General features: G+C 40.1%; 1 protein-coding gene across 7 annotated transcripts in view; it reads left to right on the top strand.

Annotated features, from left to right (window-relative positions):
• plekha8 (pleckstrin homology domain containing, family A (phosphoinositide binding specific) member 8) overlaps positions 1–17,165 on the top strand; it is a 61,539-nt gene that overhangs the window by 8,279 nt on the left and 36,095 nt on the right. For all 7 annotated transcript variants that reach the window (XM_048617755.1, XM_048617736.1, XM_048617730.1 and 4 more), the window contains 2 exons: positions 2,325–2,480; positions 7,505–7,638. In XM_048617755.1, coding sequence (XP_048473712.1) covers positions 2,325–2,480; positions 7,505–7,638 — 290 coding nt within the window. The remainder of the gene's footprint in view (positions 1–2,324; positions 2,481–7,504; positions 7,639–17,165) is intronic.

Genomic DNA, 17,165 nt, shown 5'->3' with positions numbered 1-17,165 from the left:
CGTCAACTTTCCTGCACCTCTGTTGCTGCCTGGCCTGCTGTGTTCCTGCAGCTCCACACTGTGTTTCTCTGACTCCAGCATCGGCAGTTCTTACTATGTCTCAATTTATGTTGGTACTTTTCAATCCCAGTGAATGAAGCTGACTTTTCTTCTGAAACACCAAGCAGTTGATATGTGGGTTGAGGCAGCATATGGATTTTGTTTTTACAAATAATCATGCATCTTCACTCAACTTTTCCCGTATGACCTCTATTTCTGATCTGTTTCAATGGTGAGATCCAATATAACTGCTGTACTGGAATCCAGACCACTTGTATTGCAAGAATGTTTTTGAACACCAGAGCAGTACATTTGTCAACAACTCTACAGTGCTATGAAAGTTAAAATTGGGAATATTTCTGACCGTGAACCTATTTCAGTGATTGAGAAGAATCTATGTGGTCCAACATTGACCCTTAGGCTTTTAGTACCCAGATGCAGACCCTGCATTTAATTTATCAACAGTATTCTAAATTATTCCAGGTAACAGGAAACATAAAATACTGCCTATCCATGCACTGTCCCCGTTCATTTCATGTTTTTTCAACTGAAGAGCCCAGTGATCCACTTCTTTAGAAACGACCAGACAGTGAACATTTTGGCATGTCAATGAATCTCGATGAAGATGGACCTGGCTGCATTACTAAAGTGGGAGACAGATATTAGGAGTCAGGATTTTCCTGATCCCATGATCCATTCTCCATCCTGGAGGAGCTGTGCTACCTCATTTTCATGTTGTGGAGGCAGGCACGGGTTGAAGACCTGCTAGCTGTCTCCAGAGCCAGGCCTGAGACAGCAATGGAGATGGGCAAGTGGCAAGGTTGGCAGGTTAGAATTTGTACCTATTTACTGGGATATTAGCCTAGTTATAATCTTGACCATTAGATTCTCCAGGTCTCATCCTACACATAACTCCCACCATGTTCAATCCATGCTGCCACATTTGGCACTCCTTTCATATCTGAAAGCCCCTTCATATCTCCCATTTCCCCATGCATTGCGTATACTCATTCTTCTAGCATCTTTGATAGTCAGAACCAATGAGCCATTTGCAAATCTAACCAGTCTCTGCTCCGGAAACAGGCACTAAATGCAAAGAGACTTTGAAAATCTCTGAAAATAAAATTGTTCATCTTGCAATTTCTAAAAAATGTGAATACGCACCACCACACACAGTGTTAATAACTTTACATCTCTTAATTCCCTTTAAATAAACACATTGACATTGAAAATAAATCTCCAGAGGAAGATTAAGTTATTACAAGAGAATGAAGATGACAATCAACCAGTGTTTGCTCAGCACTGCAAGCTGTGTCACAATTGCCAACAGTGCTAAGTCCATTGCCATCCTTGGAGCTCAGGCAGACATTCATATTAGGCTGTCAGACTACTGCATGTTGAACAGATGGATAAATATCAATTTTCCCCCAGATGGCTTCTTTATGATTGCTTGGCTGTACTCCAAGAGTGGCTAGTGAGCTGCCTAGGCACTGTTGGCATAGCTTGTAGGGAGTACTTGCTTTGTTAGTTCAACATGTTTATTACATTAAATAACCTTTTTTCTTTGTGGAATATTTTCAATGTCTGTGTGTTTGCACAAAATTAAATTTGTCATTGAGAGCTTCATGAGAAGGCAAGAGAGGCAATGTTTCCATTGAATGTAGAATGGCTGTTTTTCTTCTGATTCCTGACTCCAGACTAGGGTTTCCCCATGGTTCTCAATTTCTCTGATTTGCCATGAAGTAAGGCTACTAACAAAATGGGCCCGAACCCCATCAAAATGGAGTGGTGTTTGAAATGCCTCCCTGCAATGGAGTCAGCAAAGGTGAGAGTACTGTGTGTGGGCTGGCTACATGTGTCCTGGCCCTCAGCTGGCAAAAATTTGCCAGAAATGATCACGGGGCCAACACCTTCAGAAATGAGTCCTGTACACCGTTTTAAAATCTTTTCGACTTGACCTGACTCCACAAAAATCTGAGACTGAGGATCCAGTTTTAACTTTTTGCATGTAGGTGAATTCTAAATAATTTAATATCTTGGTGATCATTGCAAGTGGATCAGAAGTAGAAGACTGTAGATGAATGCTTTTGCTTTCTGCGAGCAAAGGTCGTAAGTAAAATAACCTGAAATTTTTGGTTTAGGTTTACCTTTGATATATGAGTGGCAGACTTTGGAGTGAATTATTCTGCTCATGCTCTTTATATCTTTCTCTTCACCGCCTTATCTTCACTAACAACTTGCCCCCTTCCGTTGGGGATTTTATTATCCATTTCTTTCATCTGCAGTGCATAATAGTGACAATACAAGAATGGAGCTGATCATTCCGGGGGAACAACACTTCTATCTGAAAGCTGCAAATGCTGCTGAGAGACAGAGGTGGCTTGTCGCCTTGGGATCATCCAAAGCTTGTCTGACAGACAGTAGGACGAAGAAAGAGAAAGGTAAGTTTTATTTTCACTCTTAGGACCCAACTACTACTTCTGTTTTACTTTAGGAGAGTGTAAATTGCACAAAAGGAATTTGAAAGGATGCTGTCTGAAGTGGAGAGTCATGGTGGTACAGTTTATATTTCCTGCTCCTAGAATCATTTAACCCCTGCAGAGTGCTGCTGTCTCTGTACGAAGTTGTTAAAAGAAGTACTTCATTGTGAAGGTGACACTAGGAACATTTGAGGAAAAAATAATGAGCTGCTGAATGCAGAAAATAAAGATTTGGTGAAGGCCTATGTGGTGGTTCCTTGTTTACACTTTTAACAAGAGGTTGTGCTCAGTGCAAACCTAGTGTGTGGTTTGGGGATGGAATTGGGAAATTTGTACAAATGTGTGCTTTTGATTGGAAACTTCAGGTTTATACAATTTACATAGTTTATTCAATGACATTCTTGGACAGGACCTGTTCTTTGTATTTGAGCAGTAGAAGAAAATTGGATATTTGTCATTTTATTTTATTGTTACAGCTTTGAAAAGGAGCATAGGAACATATCACTTTGGAGTAGGAGTTAAGCTATTTGTCCCTTCCAACCTGTTCTGCCATTAAGTAAGATCATGACTAATAGGTTGTGGTCTTCACGTTATTTTCCAGTCTGTACCCTTTTAATCTTTGACTCCTTTGTTAATCAAAAATGTAACTCTGCTTTAAATAAATTCAACAACCCAACCTCCACTGCATTGTGGGGAACAGAACTTCACAGACTAATGACCTTTAGCAAGAAAAATATTCTGTTCATCTCAGCCTTAAAATGGATATTGCCTATCCTTAAACTGTTCCAACTAGTTCTAATTTCTGTCACAAGAGGAACTTTCCTTTCAATTACCAACATTATCCAGTATTTTCTAGATTTTTTTTATGTCATTGAAAAATCATCTTTCATTCTTCTAAATTCCAGTGGGTGTATTTTGAAACTGTTCAACTTTTCATCAGAGGAATGAGTTGAGTGAACTGTTTCTAATGCTAATATATATATATGAGGTGAGAAAAACTGCACACAGCTCTCGATGTATTTTCTCTGTGCTTGTACAGCTGCAGCGAAACTTCCTTTTATTATATTTCATTCTGCTTTATTATGACCCACTTGAGAACGTGCACTAATTCTCAAGCATCATTACACCCCAGGGTCACCAGGAATAATTTGATCAAAGCCCACAAAGTTCCCAATTTTATTGTCTGCTGGAATCAAGTTAGCGGAAAACACTGACTGTACTTAACAGCAACTACCATTTATTACAAATAAGCAATATCTAAACATAAATAAGTAGCTATGTACTATCAACATGTGGCTGCAGTAGCTAAATCTCTAACCCCGTTTTAAAACCCTTTCCACATATGTACAGATATAAATTGGTCTTGCAGGTGGAAGGAAAATCTGGGAACCATAGTTCAATAGCACCAGTCCACAGAGTTTATTGAGATGTTCTTTCTGCTTGCCAAGACTTTCTGTCCTTTGATCTTCTATCATAACCTCCTTTAATAACGGATTCCAGCAATAGCTGTATGGCAATTGTTAGATTAACTGAACTGTAATTTCCTGCTCTCCTTGAACAGAAGAACTACATTAGCTGTTTTGCATTGTTGGCATTATTCCAGAATCAAAAACAATTTGGAAGATTTGAACCAAAACAGCTGCTGTCTCTGCAGCCATTTATTTCAAGAACCTACACTACAGTCCATCTGGTCTTGGGGATTGTCACCCTTTAAGTCTAGTAGTTTTTCCTGTACATTTCCCCGTTGTTAGTGATTATGCAGTCATACACACAATATCTATTTTCCATTATTAATTCCCTGGATTCATTCTGTCACACCAGATTTAGTTACTCTTCCTATTTAAATATTTGCAGAAGCTATTACTATGTTTTTATATCACTAGCTAGCCGTAGTATAAACATGTTTGAGGGTTAGAGTGCAAGTGACATCAACCACTGTGATGTCAGATTACAAGATAAGGATTTCTTGCCCAGCCTTTGGCAACAGACCCATCTCAAGTACCTCGTGTAAATAGATAGCTGTCGGTAACAAATTAATTGCTATTCAAAATATAGAAGACTCAACATCTTTACTGGGTGGATCAGTTTAATTATTAAGGGGATCAACTTTGGCCCAGAACCTTAAAAAAAACTAGCTTGCTTTCCTGGCTTTGCTTTTAGTAACTTTTGCTGCTATTTAAAATCTGATCAATCTTTTGACCACCATTAATCAGTGTAGCTACTATCAGGGGACCTATAAACTACTCCCACAAGTAACCTCTTATTTTTCCTTTCATTTATCTGTACCCAAACTGATTCTACATTCTGCTCCGTTGAGCTGATACTCAACAGTCTGCTTTGTAAAGAATGAGAGATGATTTATTGAAACTGTCAAAATTCTTACAGGGTGTGACATGGTGGAAGGTTGATAGCATGTTTCTCTTGCTGGGCGAGTCCAGAATGAGGCATTTATTCTCATAATTTATTGTCAGACTATTTAGGACTGAAATGTGGAAGAATTTCTTTACTCGGAGGTGTTGAATCTTTGGAATTTTCTGCCCCAAAAGCTTGTGGAAACTCAATAGTTGAGCATATTTTGATGGATTTTTAGAACCTAATAATACCATGTGATATGGAGATAGAACAAGAAAGTGATCTTCGAGCAGATGATCAGCCATGATCCAATTGAATAGCAGAGCAAGTCTCAATAGTCTGAGTGGCCTACCCAGTATACCTGTTTTTCTACCAAAACAACCCACTACCTTTTCCTAGCTTCCTTTCCTATGTTTTGTCAAATATTCTTCAATTCACAGGTTGCAGCCTTGGTCACTCTGCAGCCTTGTCTCTGACTGTTGGGTCATACATTTTGATTTGTATCTGTGCTAACAATTCATTGATCTTGTTTTGAATGCTGCACAGATTAAGATGTAATATCACTTTTGTTTAAAATTATTTTTGATATGTCCTCTTTGGTTTGCAGCTGGTTGGTGATGCAGAGCGACACCAAAAATGTGGGCTGTGTTTACCATGAAAAACTCTCCTTCTCAATTTCTCCCCTCACCTGTGTCTCTTGGGTTAAACTACCACCAGTTATCTCTCTCTTTACTTTCTTTCCCTCCTTCTCATCATAGAACCATCATTGAATTCCTACTGTGTGGAAACAGGCCCTTCGGCCCAACAAGTCCACACCGACCCTCAGAGCATCCCACCCAGACCCATTCCCCTATAACCCACCTAATCTACACATCCCTGAACTCTACAGACAATTTAGCCTGGCCAATCCGCCTAGCCTACACATCTTTGGATTGTGGGAGGAAACCGGAGCACCCGGAGGAATTCTCCCTGCAGACATTGGGAGAATGTGCAAACTCCACACAGACAGTCGCCCATGGGTGGAATCGAACCCGGGTCCCTGGCACTGTGAGGCAGCAGTGCTAACCACTGTGCCGCCGCCTTCTTTTCTTTCCCTCCTTTTCTTTTTTCTTCCCCTCCTTTTCTTCCCCTCCTCCTCTTTTCTTTCCCTCCTTTTCTCTTTTCTTTCCCTCCTTTTCTTTTCTTTCCCTCCTGTCCTTCTAATGAGAGAGCAGTCCTATGGTCTTGTAAGAGTGTGGTGAGTTTCTCTTACCTTTCCCCTTTATCTTCCTCCACTTTTGTTCCTTTCTCATGACCTTATACCCCAAATTTGGGTAATTTGGCTCATTATTCTGTAATTTGAGGAATTTCTGATAATACCAGTTCTCAGCAGGTTCATTTTAAGTTTCAAAATACTATGCTACGTTTATCTTTGCTCCTTAACCCCCGATCTACCTGCAATACCTCTTCATTTGGTCTTACATTCTATATTGAATTTTGAGGTAAAAAGGAGTAAAAGACTTTAAATTTATACGGTCCTTTTCACAACCACTGGCTGTGTCAGGACACTTACAGCCAATTAAGTATATTTAAGTGTAATCACAGTGTTATCTAGGAAATGTAGCAATTAGTCTGTGCATGAGAAGCCCCCACAAACAGCATGGCGATAATAACCACATAATCTATGTAAGTGAAAGCTTGTAGTTCCTCATGCAAGATGTATTCATATCAATTCTTGGAATGTCTAGTAGAATAAAGTCCTCATCATATCATAGCACAACCTTTGCTGATGTTTGAATAAATATTGAGTCCTAGAAAAGATGTTTTTCCTGAGTTTATTCTCCTGTTGTTTTTGAGTTATTGTGCTCAAACTTAAAATGACACGACTCTACCTAATACTGTTAATGCAACTTTTTTTTAAAGTAGAGACTTTTTATTTTGCTACAAAGTTTCTTTACAAACATCCAGCTTTACTGGGGATGAAATATGATCCCTTATTTTTCCATTACATTACATATGATTGAGTGGGATTATTCAATCTAAAGTACAGATATTAATTAATGGTTTCAAGGTGTCTCTATCAGCCATGCCTTATGAAGCCTACTTTTTCATTATTGGACGATTTATTTTATCTGTTCTGTCAAATTTATCTGGATATATGAGATAAATATGTAATGTGTGATTGTGTTGGACAGTTAAGATTGAGATCACTTTTATCCAATTCTGCTTTCTGAAAAGGTCAGGCATCATGCAGGTGGCTTCTACAATAATACTCCAGCCTCTGTTTTCTCCCTAATGAAGTTTACCTTTGTTGATGCTGAGTAAGGAAGGGATTGACTTGAGTTCTCATATCCTCCTGTGAATGAATAATCTGCCAATACTATCGGAGATTTTTCTTCATATAAAGGATAACCACTTCTGAGCAAAGGCTTAAAAATTGCTATGATTGTGAAAATGTATTTAGAAAATTGGTGAACTGTTGGTGCAAGAAGTAATTGAAATTAGTTTTACAAGATTCTCTGTTATTTATTTGTATTTTAAACAATTTATCTTGTAAAAGATATATATATAAGGCTTTCAGAACACAAACCAGTTGGCTATTAAAAATGTTCAGGGGAAAGCAACTAATATTAATTTTCTTTTTTTTTTGAAAGAAATAAGTGAAAACACTGAATCCCTGAAAAAGAAGGTCTCCGAACTGAGATTGTATTGTGATCTTCTCCTTCACCAAGTGAATAATCTAAAACAGAGTGCACAATCCAATCAGTCTAATCCAACTGATATAGAGGTATATATTAATTCTGTGGCATTGCATTGCATATATTACTCAATAGATATGCCCATTGCTGCGAATGTTTTTCAAAATATGTAGTATCTTGAAGGCTAATTATTTTTCTGGGCAAATTGCCAGGTTGATCTAATGGGATGTTCAATAACTCAATGGAAACAAAACATGGCAGCAGAACTTGGTTAAACACAATTAAGACAATTAGGCGAACAGCAATTCTAGCCATCAGGGAAGGATGCCATTAATAGACAGGCCATCAAAATAAACAAGTGACAATATGCTGGAAAGCCATTCAAATTGGCTAATGCTCTTTTATCATTTGCCCTCCATTCTAACAAATTGTTCAAATTACACTTGTCCATCCTGTTCAGATAGTACTATTTCACAAATCTAAGTAAAAACCGAAAGATACTGTGGATACTGTAAATCAGGAACAAAAAACAGAAGTTGCTGGAAAAGCTCAGCAGGTCTGGCAGCATCTGTGAAGAAAAATCGGAGTTAACATTTCAGGTCCAGTTCTGAGGAAGGGGTGACTGGACCTGATATGTTAACTGTGATTTTTCTTCACAGATGCTGTCAGACCTGCTGAGCTTTTCCAGCAACTTCTGTTTTTATTTCCCAAATTCACTTATCTAATCAAATTTTGAATGATAACAACAAATTTGCATCTTTCTTGAACTTGGGACATCCCAAGAGTGTTTCACAGCCAGGGAAGCACTTTGAAATATTGTCACTATTGTCATTTAGAAAATGCAGCTGCCAGTTTGGGCACAAGGCCACACAAACCGTGCTGAATCAAAGACCAGATGATCTATTGTGATGTTTGTTTGGTACTAATATTGACTAGGACACTGGGAATAACTAACTTGTTCTTCACATAGTGCCAAGGGGCTGAATTTCCCCATCTTACATGGAAGTGTTAGTTTTGGGGTGTTGCATAGAGGGTTCCTACCATGGCCCATATTTTCTCACCCAAATGTCCACTGCTCACTTCAATAGTGATGCTTCTGGGCTCTGCTCCTGAATCCACGTTCAGTCAATTGGCAGCAGAGATGAAAGTGCTCGCCAATGCTGGTATCTTCCGATGTTCATGCTGCAGGTGGCAGATTCGAAATGCAGCTACACACCAATTCAAATACTGCAAGCCAGGAACTGCCTTTTGCACTGTGCTTTGCAGCCATTGTCATTAAAGATATGGCCTAGAAAATAAAGTTCCACCCGGTTTCTGTGACAGAGACCTGGCTGTGGAATTTTTTTTTAACCAAACCCTTAATGTTCAATTGTTTACCTTGCTCAGTCATAAACTCTCCTTTAGTTCTACAAGCTATTCCTGCTAGATGTTTAATAGAAGTCACCATTGCTGCAGAAACACCTGCAAGTGAACCTTTACACACTTCAGACACACACATGGAAACCCATCTGCCACTAATTCAAAATCAAACATAAATGATATATAAAAAAATATAAATTTCACAGTCTGTATTACGGCACTCATCGAAGGTTGAACAATGGTAAGGAGGTCAAAAGGATCTGCATTAGGATGCCTTTCAAACTTTTAAAGGTCATCGATAGATCCAGTAGATAGTTTTCAGATACATAACTCAAGCTTGATTAGCTAATTTTCCTTTACGCTATGCATTGTTGTAATGCTGTCTGAAAGACTACACTGCTCTTCCTAACACCCATCCGATCATACAATGTTAACCTGCTTGAACGTGCGCGCATCTATTATAAGTTACAACGTGTTCAACCAGTTTTTAACAGTAATGTCTTTGCCAAACAGGAAAGGCAAAGGAACACCAAACAAAGAAACCACATTTGCTTTTGCTGTGAAACAGGGGCTGCAACAACATACTATCTAAATTAACTGAATGATAGCTTCAATCTCTTGGAATTGGGTGTGAATTACATTCTGTCTGACTTGTTGCCCTAAGATGATGCTGAAGTGAAGATTCTCCTGGTCTCTGTCCTTGTCTTCTTCCTTGGAAGACTGTTACCACTCTTCCAGCTCCTCAGCTTCCTGAACACCCATCTTTACCTGCTCCAGTTGTCAGGATTATGCAGCGCACTCCACCCAGAGTATACTGCAGGGCCCCTCCTGCGTGATCCAAGCATTGGAGCCTCATCTTGAGGAATCCAATTGGCTGTTCCACGATGGCCCAAATGGAAAAGGGTATTGCATCCTATCTGCATTCTACCTCAAAGTCAGTGGATTTCAGAACGGAGTTAGAACTCGTGTTGGAGAGGGTAGTGTTGTCTCCCTGCAGCCACTCATGTATGGTATTTGGCTCTTGCAAAGAGGCAGGAAGTTGAGAGGTATCAAGAACAGGGGCATCATGTTAGCTTTCAGGACATTTGGCACAGACCTCTAAGATGTAGCAGTGATAGTGATGGATGAGTTGGACATTGGTTGATATGAACCCTTTACTGCTAATGAGTTTAGTGATGTTTTAATATGAAGCTCGCAACGTGACGTGTATGCTGGATAGCATCCTGGTCCCTGGGGAAGCCAGTGATGTTGGAAAACCCCACTGCTTGGGCTGTAGTACTGACCTTGTCACAGGAAAAATAAATGATAAGTTATGACCTTGCGTAAACTGCATTTCTACCATCCTTAGCACATTTGTGGTTTGAGGACTGGGAGATCCCACACAGGCCTCCCAGTAGATTCCTGGAATGAGCCAGCTGTGTAAAAATTATATGTCGCTGTTATCTTGATGGACACCCACCCCTTCAGAGCACAAATGCTGTTGCATTACGGTTCTGCTATTGTGCCCCAGGTCATCCTCAGTATGTGACTTCACTGTAGTTCGATCATCTGAAGAAAATGACAGTGAGGACTATAATCTAGGGTCATCGAAGCCTACAGCAGAGAAAATGGCCCTACAGCCCTTCAAGTCTGTGCTGTTCAAAAACAAGCACCTAACTTTTCTAATCCCATTTTCCATTAGCTGGCCTTGGCATCACAATGCACATCTAAATACTACTTCAATGTTAGGAGAGCCTCTGCCTCTACCACACTTACAGGCAGTGAATTCCAGATTCCCACCACCCTCTGGTGAAAAATTCTTTGCTGATATCCCCTCTAAACCTCCCACCCCTTCCCTTAAATCCATTGGTTATTGATCCCTATAACAAGGGAAACGTTCCTTTCTGTGTCCCTCATAATTTTATACATCTCAATCGCGTCCCCGCTCAGGCTCCTCTGTTCCAAGGAAAACAGCTCAAGTCTATTCAATCTCTTTTCATAACTAAAACTCTCCAGCTCAGGCCATGTTTTGGTAAACCTGCTGTGCTCCCTCTCCAGTGTGATCACATCCCTCCTATCATGTGGGTTCCAGAACTGCGCACAGTTCTGTAGCTGTGACCTAACCAACATTTTATACAATTCCAGCATATTCTCTCTGGTCTTAAATTCTTTTCCTTGGCTACCCCATATGCCTCCTTTAAACCTTTAACTACCCGCTCTGATATCTTACGGGACTGATGGGCTTGTGCTGATTCCGGGTGCTTCCCGAAGTCCTGTTGCTCATCATGTATTCCCTTGTTTTGTGTGCCCAGTCCAAATGCATCATCACTCATTTATTTGGATTGAATTCCATTTGTTGCTGATCTGCCCATCTGACCAGCCCATCTATATCCTCTTGTAACCCAAGGCTATCTTCTTCACTGTTTACATCCTCCAACCAAATTTTGCATCATCTGCGAACCTACTGATCAACCTTCCTATGTTCAAGTCTAAATTGTTTATATAGGCCGCAATTTCTGGTTTTCCCCAGTCATCCTCCACATTCCAAAGGGATTTGTTGCTGCGGTTTCTCCCCCTGGAGACTATGCAGCAGCTGCTGAAGGTTGCTGTTGTGAGGAACATCAGAAACAGAACAGCTTCTCAGCGATGTGATTCCTAAGCAGTCATTTCTAACACAAATGAGGCTTTGTCATAGGCTGTGATACAATATGGCAGGGAGATCACACTGAAGGAGAGCCACATAATTCCCCTGTGTGCACCTCTGACATATTATGTAGATATATTCAGCACAGGGCACGTCATGCCAAAAAGTTAGGACATTATAACTCTGGTAGGCTATTTCTATCTTCTCCCTCCTGCCCCACAACTGAGTACTCACCCAAGAAATGCAACACTGTAGCCAACATTCCAGCTGATCTATATCTTGCTGCATCCTTTGATATCCTTCCTCACTATCCACAACTGCACCATTTTTCGTGTCATCTGCAAACATACTAATCAGACCACTGACACTTTCATCCAAATCATTTATGCATATTACAAAGAGCAGAGGGCCCAGCACTGATCCTTGTGGAATGCCACTGGGCACAGACCTCCAGTTAGAAAAACACTCCACCACAAATACCCTGTGCCTTCCATGGCCAAGCCAATTTTGTATTCAACTTGCCATGGTTTGCATACAATTTGATTTTCTGGACCAGTTTACCATGAAGGATCTTGTCAAGTGCTTTGGTAACGTCCATGTAGACAATGTTCTCTGCCTTGCTGTCATCAATCATCTTTGTTACTTCCTCAAAAAACTCAAGCAAGTTTGTGATAAATGACCTCCCTTGCATAAAGCTATGCTGACTATCATTAATAAGTCTATTCTTCTCCAAATGCAAATAAATCCTGTCCCCAAGAATCTTCTCCAGTAATTTCCCTGCCTTTGATGAAAGGATTACCGGCCTATGATTTCCTGGATTATCCCTGTTGCCCTTCTTGAACCAAGGAACGACATTGGCCATTCTCCAGTCTCATGGTACCTTGCCTATGGAGATTGTATTTGGAGTTACCCTCCTTCACTCTGTGCCCTCTGTAGCTCAACATAATAGCTCCAGTCCTGTCAAGTAGGTCTTGCACTTCCCCAGACAATGCATGGACAGCCCCCTGACAACCACCCTTGATGTTTACATTCCACTGACTATGAATCAGCCCTGACTAAGCAAGATGCAGCTCTCAGACTGATGCCTCCTCAGCTCCTGGACTTACTTGCCTGTAATCTCTGGACCGCTTGACCTTATCTGTAGGACTGACTGTGATTCGATTCCCCAGACTGGAAGGACGTGGTTACCTGAACTCTGGTTGCATATTGTGGCAGACTGTCCATAATGAACTCCCTGGCCTGAGATTGGACGATGCCCTTGATGGAGTGTGGCAGCACCCCCTCCCCCACACCCCCCACCCTAAAACAGACCACTGTCCTAAGGAACATTGCACTTGCTTGGAGCACGTGCAGGTATTTGCCATTTAGCTGCTGGCACATGATATAGGTGTGAGACGGATGTACAGCAATATGTTCACTTCCTTGACAGTTCTGTAATGACAATCAAGATGCAGTGCCTACCTTTCTGTCTGTGATTAAAGTCAAGGCAAGACAGAGATGCTGGGAACGTACAAGTAAGCACAAATGAGTGAGCGCTAAGAAAACAAGCGCAGAGCCCTGAGATGTATCCTGGGCAGATGCAGGAGGTGCGTGTGTGTCCCTGGGCAGAGAGCAACCTGGCAGGAGCATTATCATGTAAAATATCAGTGAGGTCCAAAGTGCAGTAGTGAAGTGTCTTAGAGTTAGTGGTGAAGATGTTTTGCTGATGTTGCCTTTTGTGGAGGTGCCAGGAACCACTCTGCCTTTCAAGGTAAGAATTATCACCGTCTAGTTTCTCACCAATGCGTGTGAGAATCACAAACTGCAGCTAAACAAGGTGAGATTAGCTATTATTGAGAGGCAAATCCGTGGAAATGAGCTGTTTGCCACTTATTAGTGAGGCTGTCATAGCCTTCAAAACCTTAAGGGCAAAGTCGGGCTTGTTTTCTCAACATTGAGAATGCAGATTTTTTTTAATCTTTCCATCTTTTCCCAAATTTCTTGCCATTGTTCACATTGTTCAAGGGGTGGGAAAATTCTGCCTATAGGATCTTTCACTTATTCATAGGCCAGTTTAATGCTTCACCTGCAACAGCACCTCAGATAGTGCAAGACCCGCTCGGTATGATGCAGAAATGTCGACTTAGATTGTGGCGAACCAGTGGATCAGGCCAAACCTATAAGCTGCCATGCTACTGACTACATTTTCTATGCATTTGTTTTAATTGAGAATAGGGTTTAATCAACAGGAGGTAAGCTGGCAGAAGAAAGCAAAGTGTCATTTAAAAGCTCCTCCTTGAAATGGAAATCAAAGGATTACTGAGACAATGTGAAAAGAGGCTTAAATAGCTGCCCCAATTTTAAACCAGTGAACAGCAGCACAGTTGGATTATTTAGGGAATGTGAGCTCCATGTATCAGCTTAGACAAGAATACAAAATTACTAAATAACAACATTTTGAAGGAGGGTGTAAAAATATAGAAATATCCATTAAGTTAATTGTAAAATCTTAAAATTTAGCAAAAATGGAAATTTTAAACAATTGTTGTGAAATAAAGTAAATTAGTGACAAACTACAACATAGTTACACAGTTCCTACAAAAGCAGACTGAATTAAATTTGTTTTTTATAGGCATATTTTCATACATTCATTGGAGGTTGGTGCAAATATTGAGCATGAAGTGGAAACGTTTATGCTTCTTTAAGCACTGAAAATGTTACTTTAGTTCTTGAGTGACAGTCATAATGTCCAAAATTGCTTGGGTGAAAACTGAAATTCTATAGAAGTGAAAAGAAATAACTGGTTGATCAGTTACAGGCAAAGAAGGTTCATGTACGCCATCCAAAACTAACATTGAAGTACAGTGAGAAATTATTTGTAGCTTAGAAGTCACTGGAAGCACCATGCACATCAACTGAAATTATCATGCCTCTGAAGGCTGAAGCAAGTGACTGGCACAAGTTGATGGCTATGAAGTAAGAAAATGTGTAAATGAAATACATCTGTACTGAGAGCAAAGCCATTGCAAAAGAGCTTTCTAAGTTAACAATAGGATCTCTATGAATAGGGCAGTTTGCATTTCCACATAATAAACAATGAAAGCCAGCAGCTGTTTATGTTTGTTTTCCGGTCATGAAAGAAGGCACTCATACTGAGCTTCTCATAGGTGATGCTAATTTCAAGGTTGAGAGAGCCAGGATTTATGTGTTTATCTTCAAACAAAAAAAGGATGATACCTGTTTCTGAAGAATGACACAGTGGAATTCAGTTATATGGGGTTGGATTTATGTTTCCCCTGCTGTAGGCTTTGAAGGTAGGAGGTATGTAAAATCCAGTGGATAGCCTTTCCATTCCCTACCTGCCTGCCCAACTGGGTCTGAAACTTCATAGCAGGATTTGGGGGGGAGGGGGGAGGTGGGAGGTGGGGGGTGGGTGGGTGTGTTGAACAGCCCATCTGCATTGGAACACTTGACTTGCCAATTAATAGTCATGTAAAAATCTCATCCAGCCCCACCAGTATTTTGCCCCAAATTTAGCTCAGTCGGCTTGCCTTGGACAAAGGATGGGGTGATCCTCCTTTGGGGCCTGTGGATTCATCGGAGGCACTTCCAACCTTAATGTTATACCCGACTTTAACCCTCCCCTTCTATCTCTTGAACCCAGGCCCACAGTCTTTGCTGAAACCCTGGGCTTACCAGCAGTCATTGGTGAGCTGGGAATAGCTGTGATATAGTGGCATAGTGGTTATGTTACTGGCCTAGTAATCCAGAACTTTGGACCAATTATCCAGTGCTGTAGGTTTAAATATCCAGCTGAGGAATTTAACTTCTGTTGTTTTTTTTAAAAAAAAGGTTTTTATGAGAAAAAGTGTGAGGATTAATTGGTGGGCCAAGGAACTGCCAGATTGTTGTAAAAAATCAATCTGATTCATTAATGTCCCTTTTAGGAAATGAATTCTGCATAGCAGATTATGGTTGACTTCTAATTGTTGCTGAACAATTTCAGAACACCTATTTGGTTGTAACAAATAGATACAACGGAAGGTATAGTGACAATGGGGCTACCTTCACCACATTACTGAAATGGCTTAAGAAATAATCCCTATTTCTGCAAAGGCAATTATGAATGGATGATAAATACTGGTTGTGTCAGTGATGCCTGCATCCTGTGATTGAATTGGGAAAATAAAAGGCAGAACAAGGATAATTGGACCAGGGCATGGAGATATTATTCAGCTCCTATTAGGAGAATGAGTTTGGAACTGAGAATAGAAGAAGGTATACAACTGAGTATATCGATAAGGGGTAGCAAATGATGGTGGGATGTGTTTATGAGCCCCCCCCAGTAATATATTCATGCAATGCAGTGTAAGGCAAGAGTACAGACAGCAAAATTAAAGGCTGATTTACTGAGGAAAATACAGCAATTGTGGGAGACTTGGATCCTCATAAAAACAGAGCAAACCAAATCTGCAACATTAATGTGGAAAATTAGTCAATTGAATGTATATAAGAGTTTCTATATCACTGGTTTCTAATACTTGAAGAACTAATTAGAGAACAGACTATATTAATTCGAGTTTTCTCTACTGAGAAAATGTTACTGAATAACCTTGTACTAAAGGGGTCTCTAGGAAAGAATGACCATAATATGATAATTATGTATTGAATTTGACATTAACTTAGTTCTTCCAAAACAGGGATCATAAATCAAAATAAAACAAACTATGTATGAGGGGTGAGTTGGCTAAGGTAGATTGGCAAAATACATGAAAACATGTGATAATAGACAAGCAGTAACTAACATCTAAAGCATTTGCTAAAATGAGAAGTAAGCCAGAGGATTCAGAGGTGCAGAACTCCAATATGGAGGACCAAGGAATTAATGAGGAAAGAAAATGAGTAAACCAGAGGAAAGTAAATGAGTAAATATTTACAATGTGTTTTTAAGTATGCATATGGGAAGTGATTAGAGAATTTAAATATAGACCCATTAGAGGCAAAGATAGGTGAAATTGTAATTTTGAATAATGAATTGACAATGACATTTAACAATCCTTTATATTTGTAAGAAAGTACAAAATGGGAGCAGGGATAACACTTGCTCGTGGCTGATCTGACTATTGATGCTACTTCAGTTTCCTTCCAGTCTCTTATTGCATCCTTGACTCTTGTCGATTTGCACTAGAATATACTAAAAGCTTTCCAGAAACAATGGGATACAAGAAGTCTGGCAATAAGAGGAAAATTTAAAGATATCAGAATAAGAAAATGAATAGTACTGGATGTAGCTGCAGAGAAATTGATGCATTTAGTTTTGACATTTCAGAATTCCTGAAATAACGGAACTGTTTCCAAAGATCAGAAGTTTACAAACCTAATTCTGCTAATAATGATAAAACAGTGAATTATATTAGGTAGTCTGATATAGAATCTTAGTTTCTTATTAGGGCACATATAAGATGATCATGTTAAGCAAGATCAACATGGAATTATGGATAGTAGGAACTGCAGATGCTGGAGAATCTGAGATAACAAGGTGCAGGGCTGGATGAACACAGCAGGCCAAGCAGCATCATAGGAGCAGAGAGGCTGACGTTTCGGGCCTAGACCCTGAAACGTCAGCCTCTCTGCTCCTATGATGCTGCTTGGCCT

The sequence above is a fragment of the Rhincodon typus genome, chromosome 2, assembly GCF_021869965.1.
Source record: "Rhincodon typus isolate 14 chromosome 2, sRhiTyp1.1, whole genome shotgun sequence".
NCBI classification, from domain to species: domain Eukaryota; kingdom Metazoa; phylum Chordata; class Chondrichthyes; order Orectolobiformes; family Rhincodontidae; genus Rhincodon; species Rhincodon typus.
Note: the sequence above shows the minus strand (reverse complement) of the source record. Positions and strands in the feature narration are given on the sequence as shown.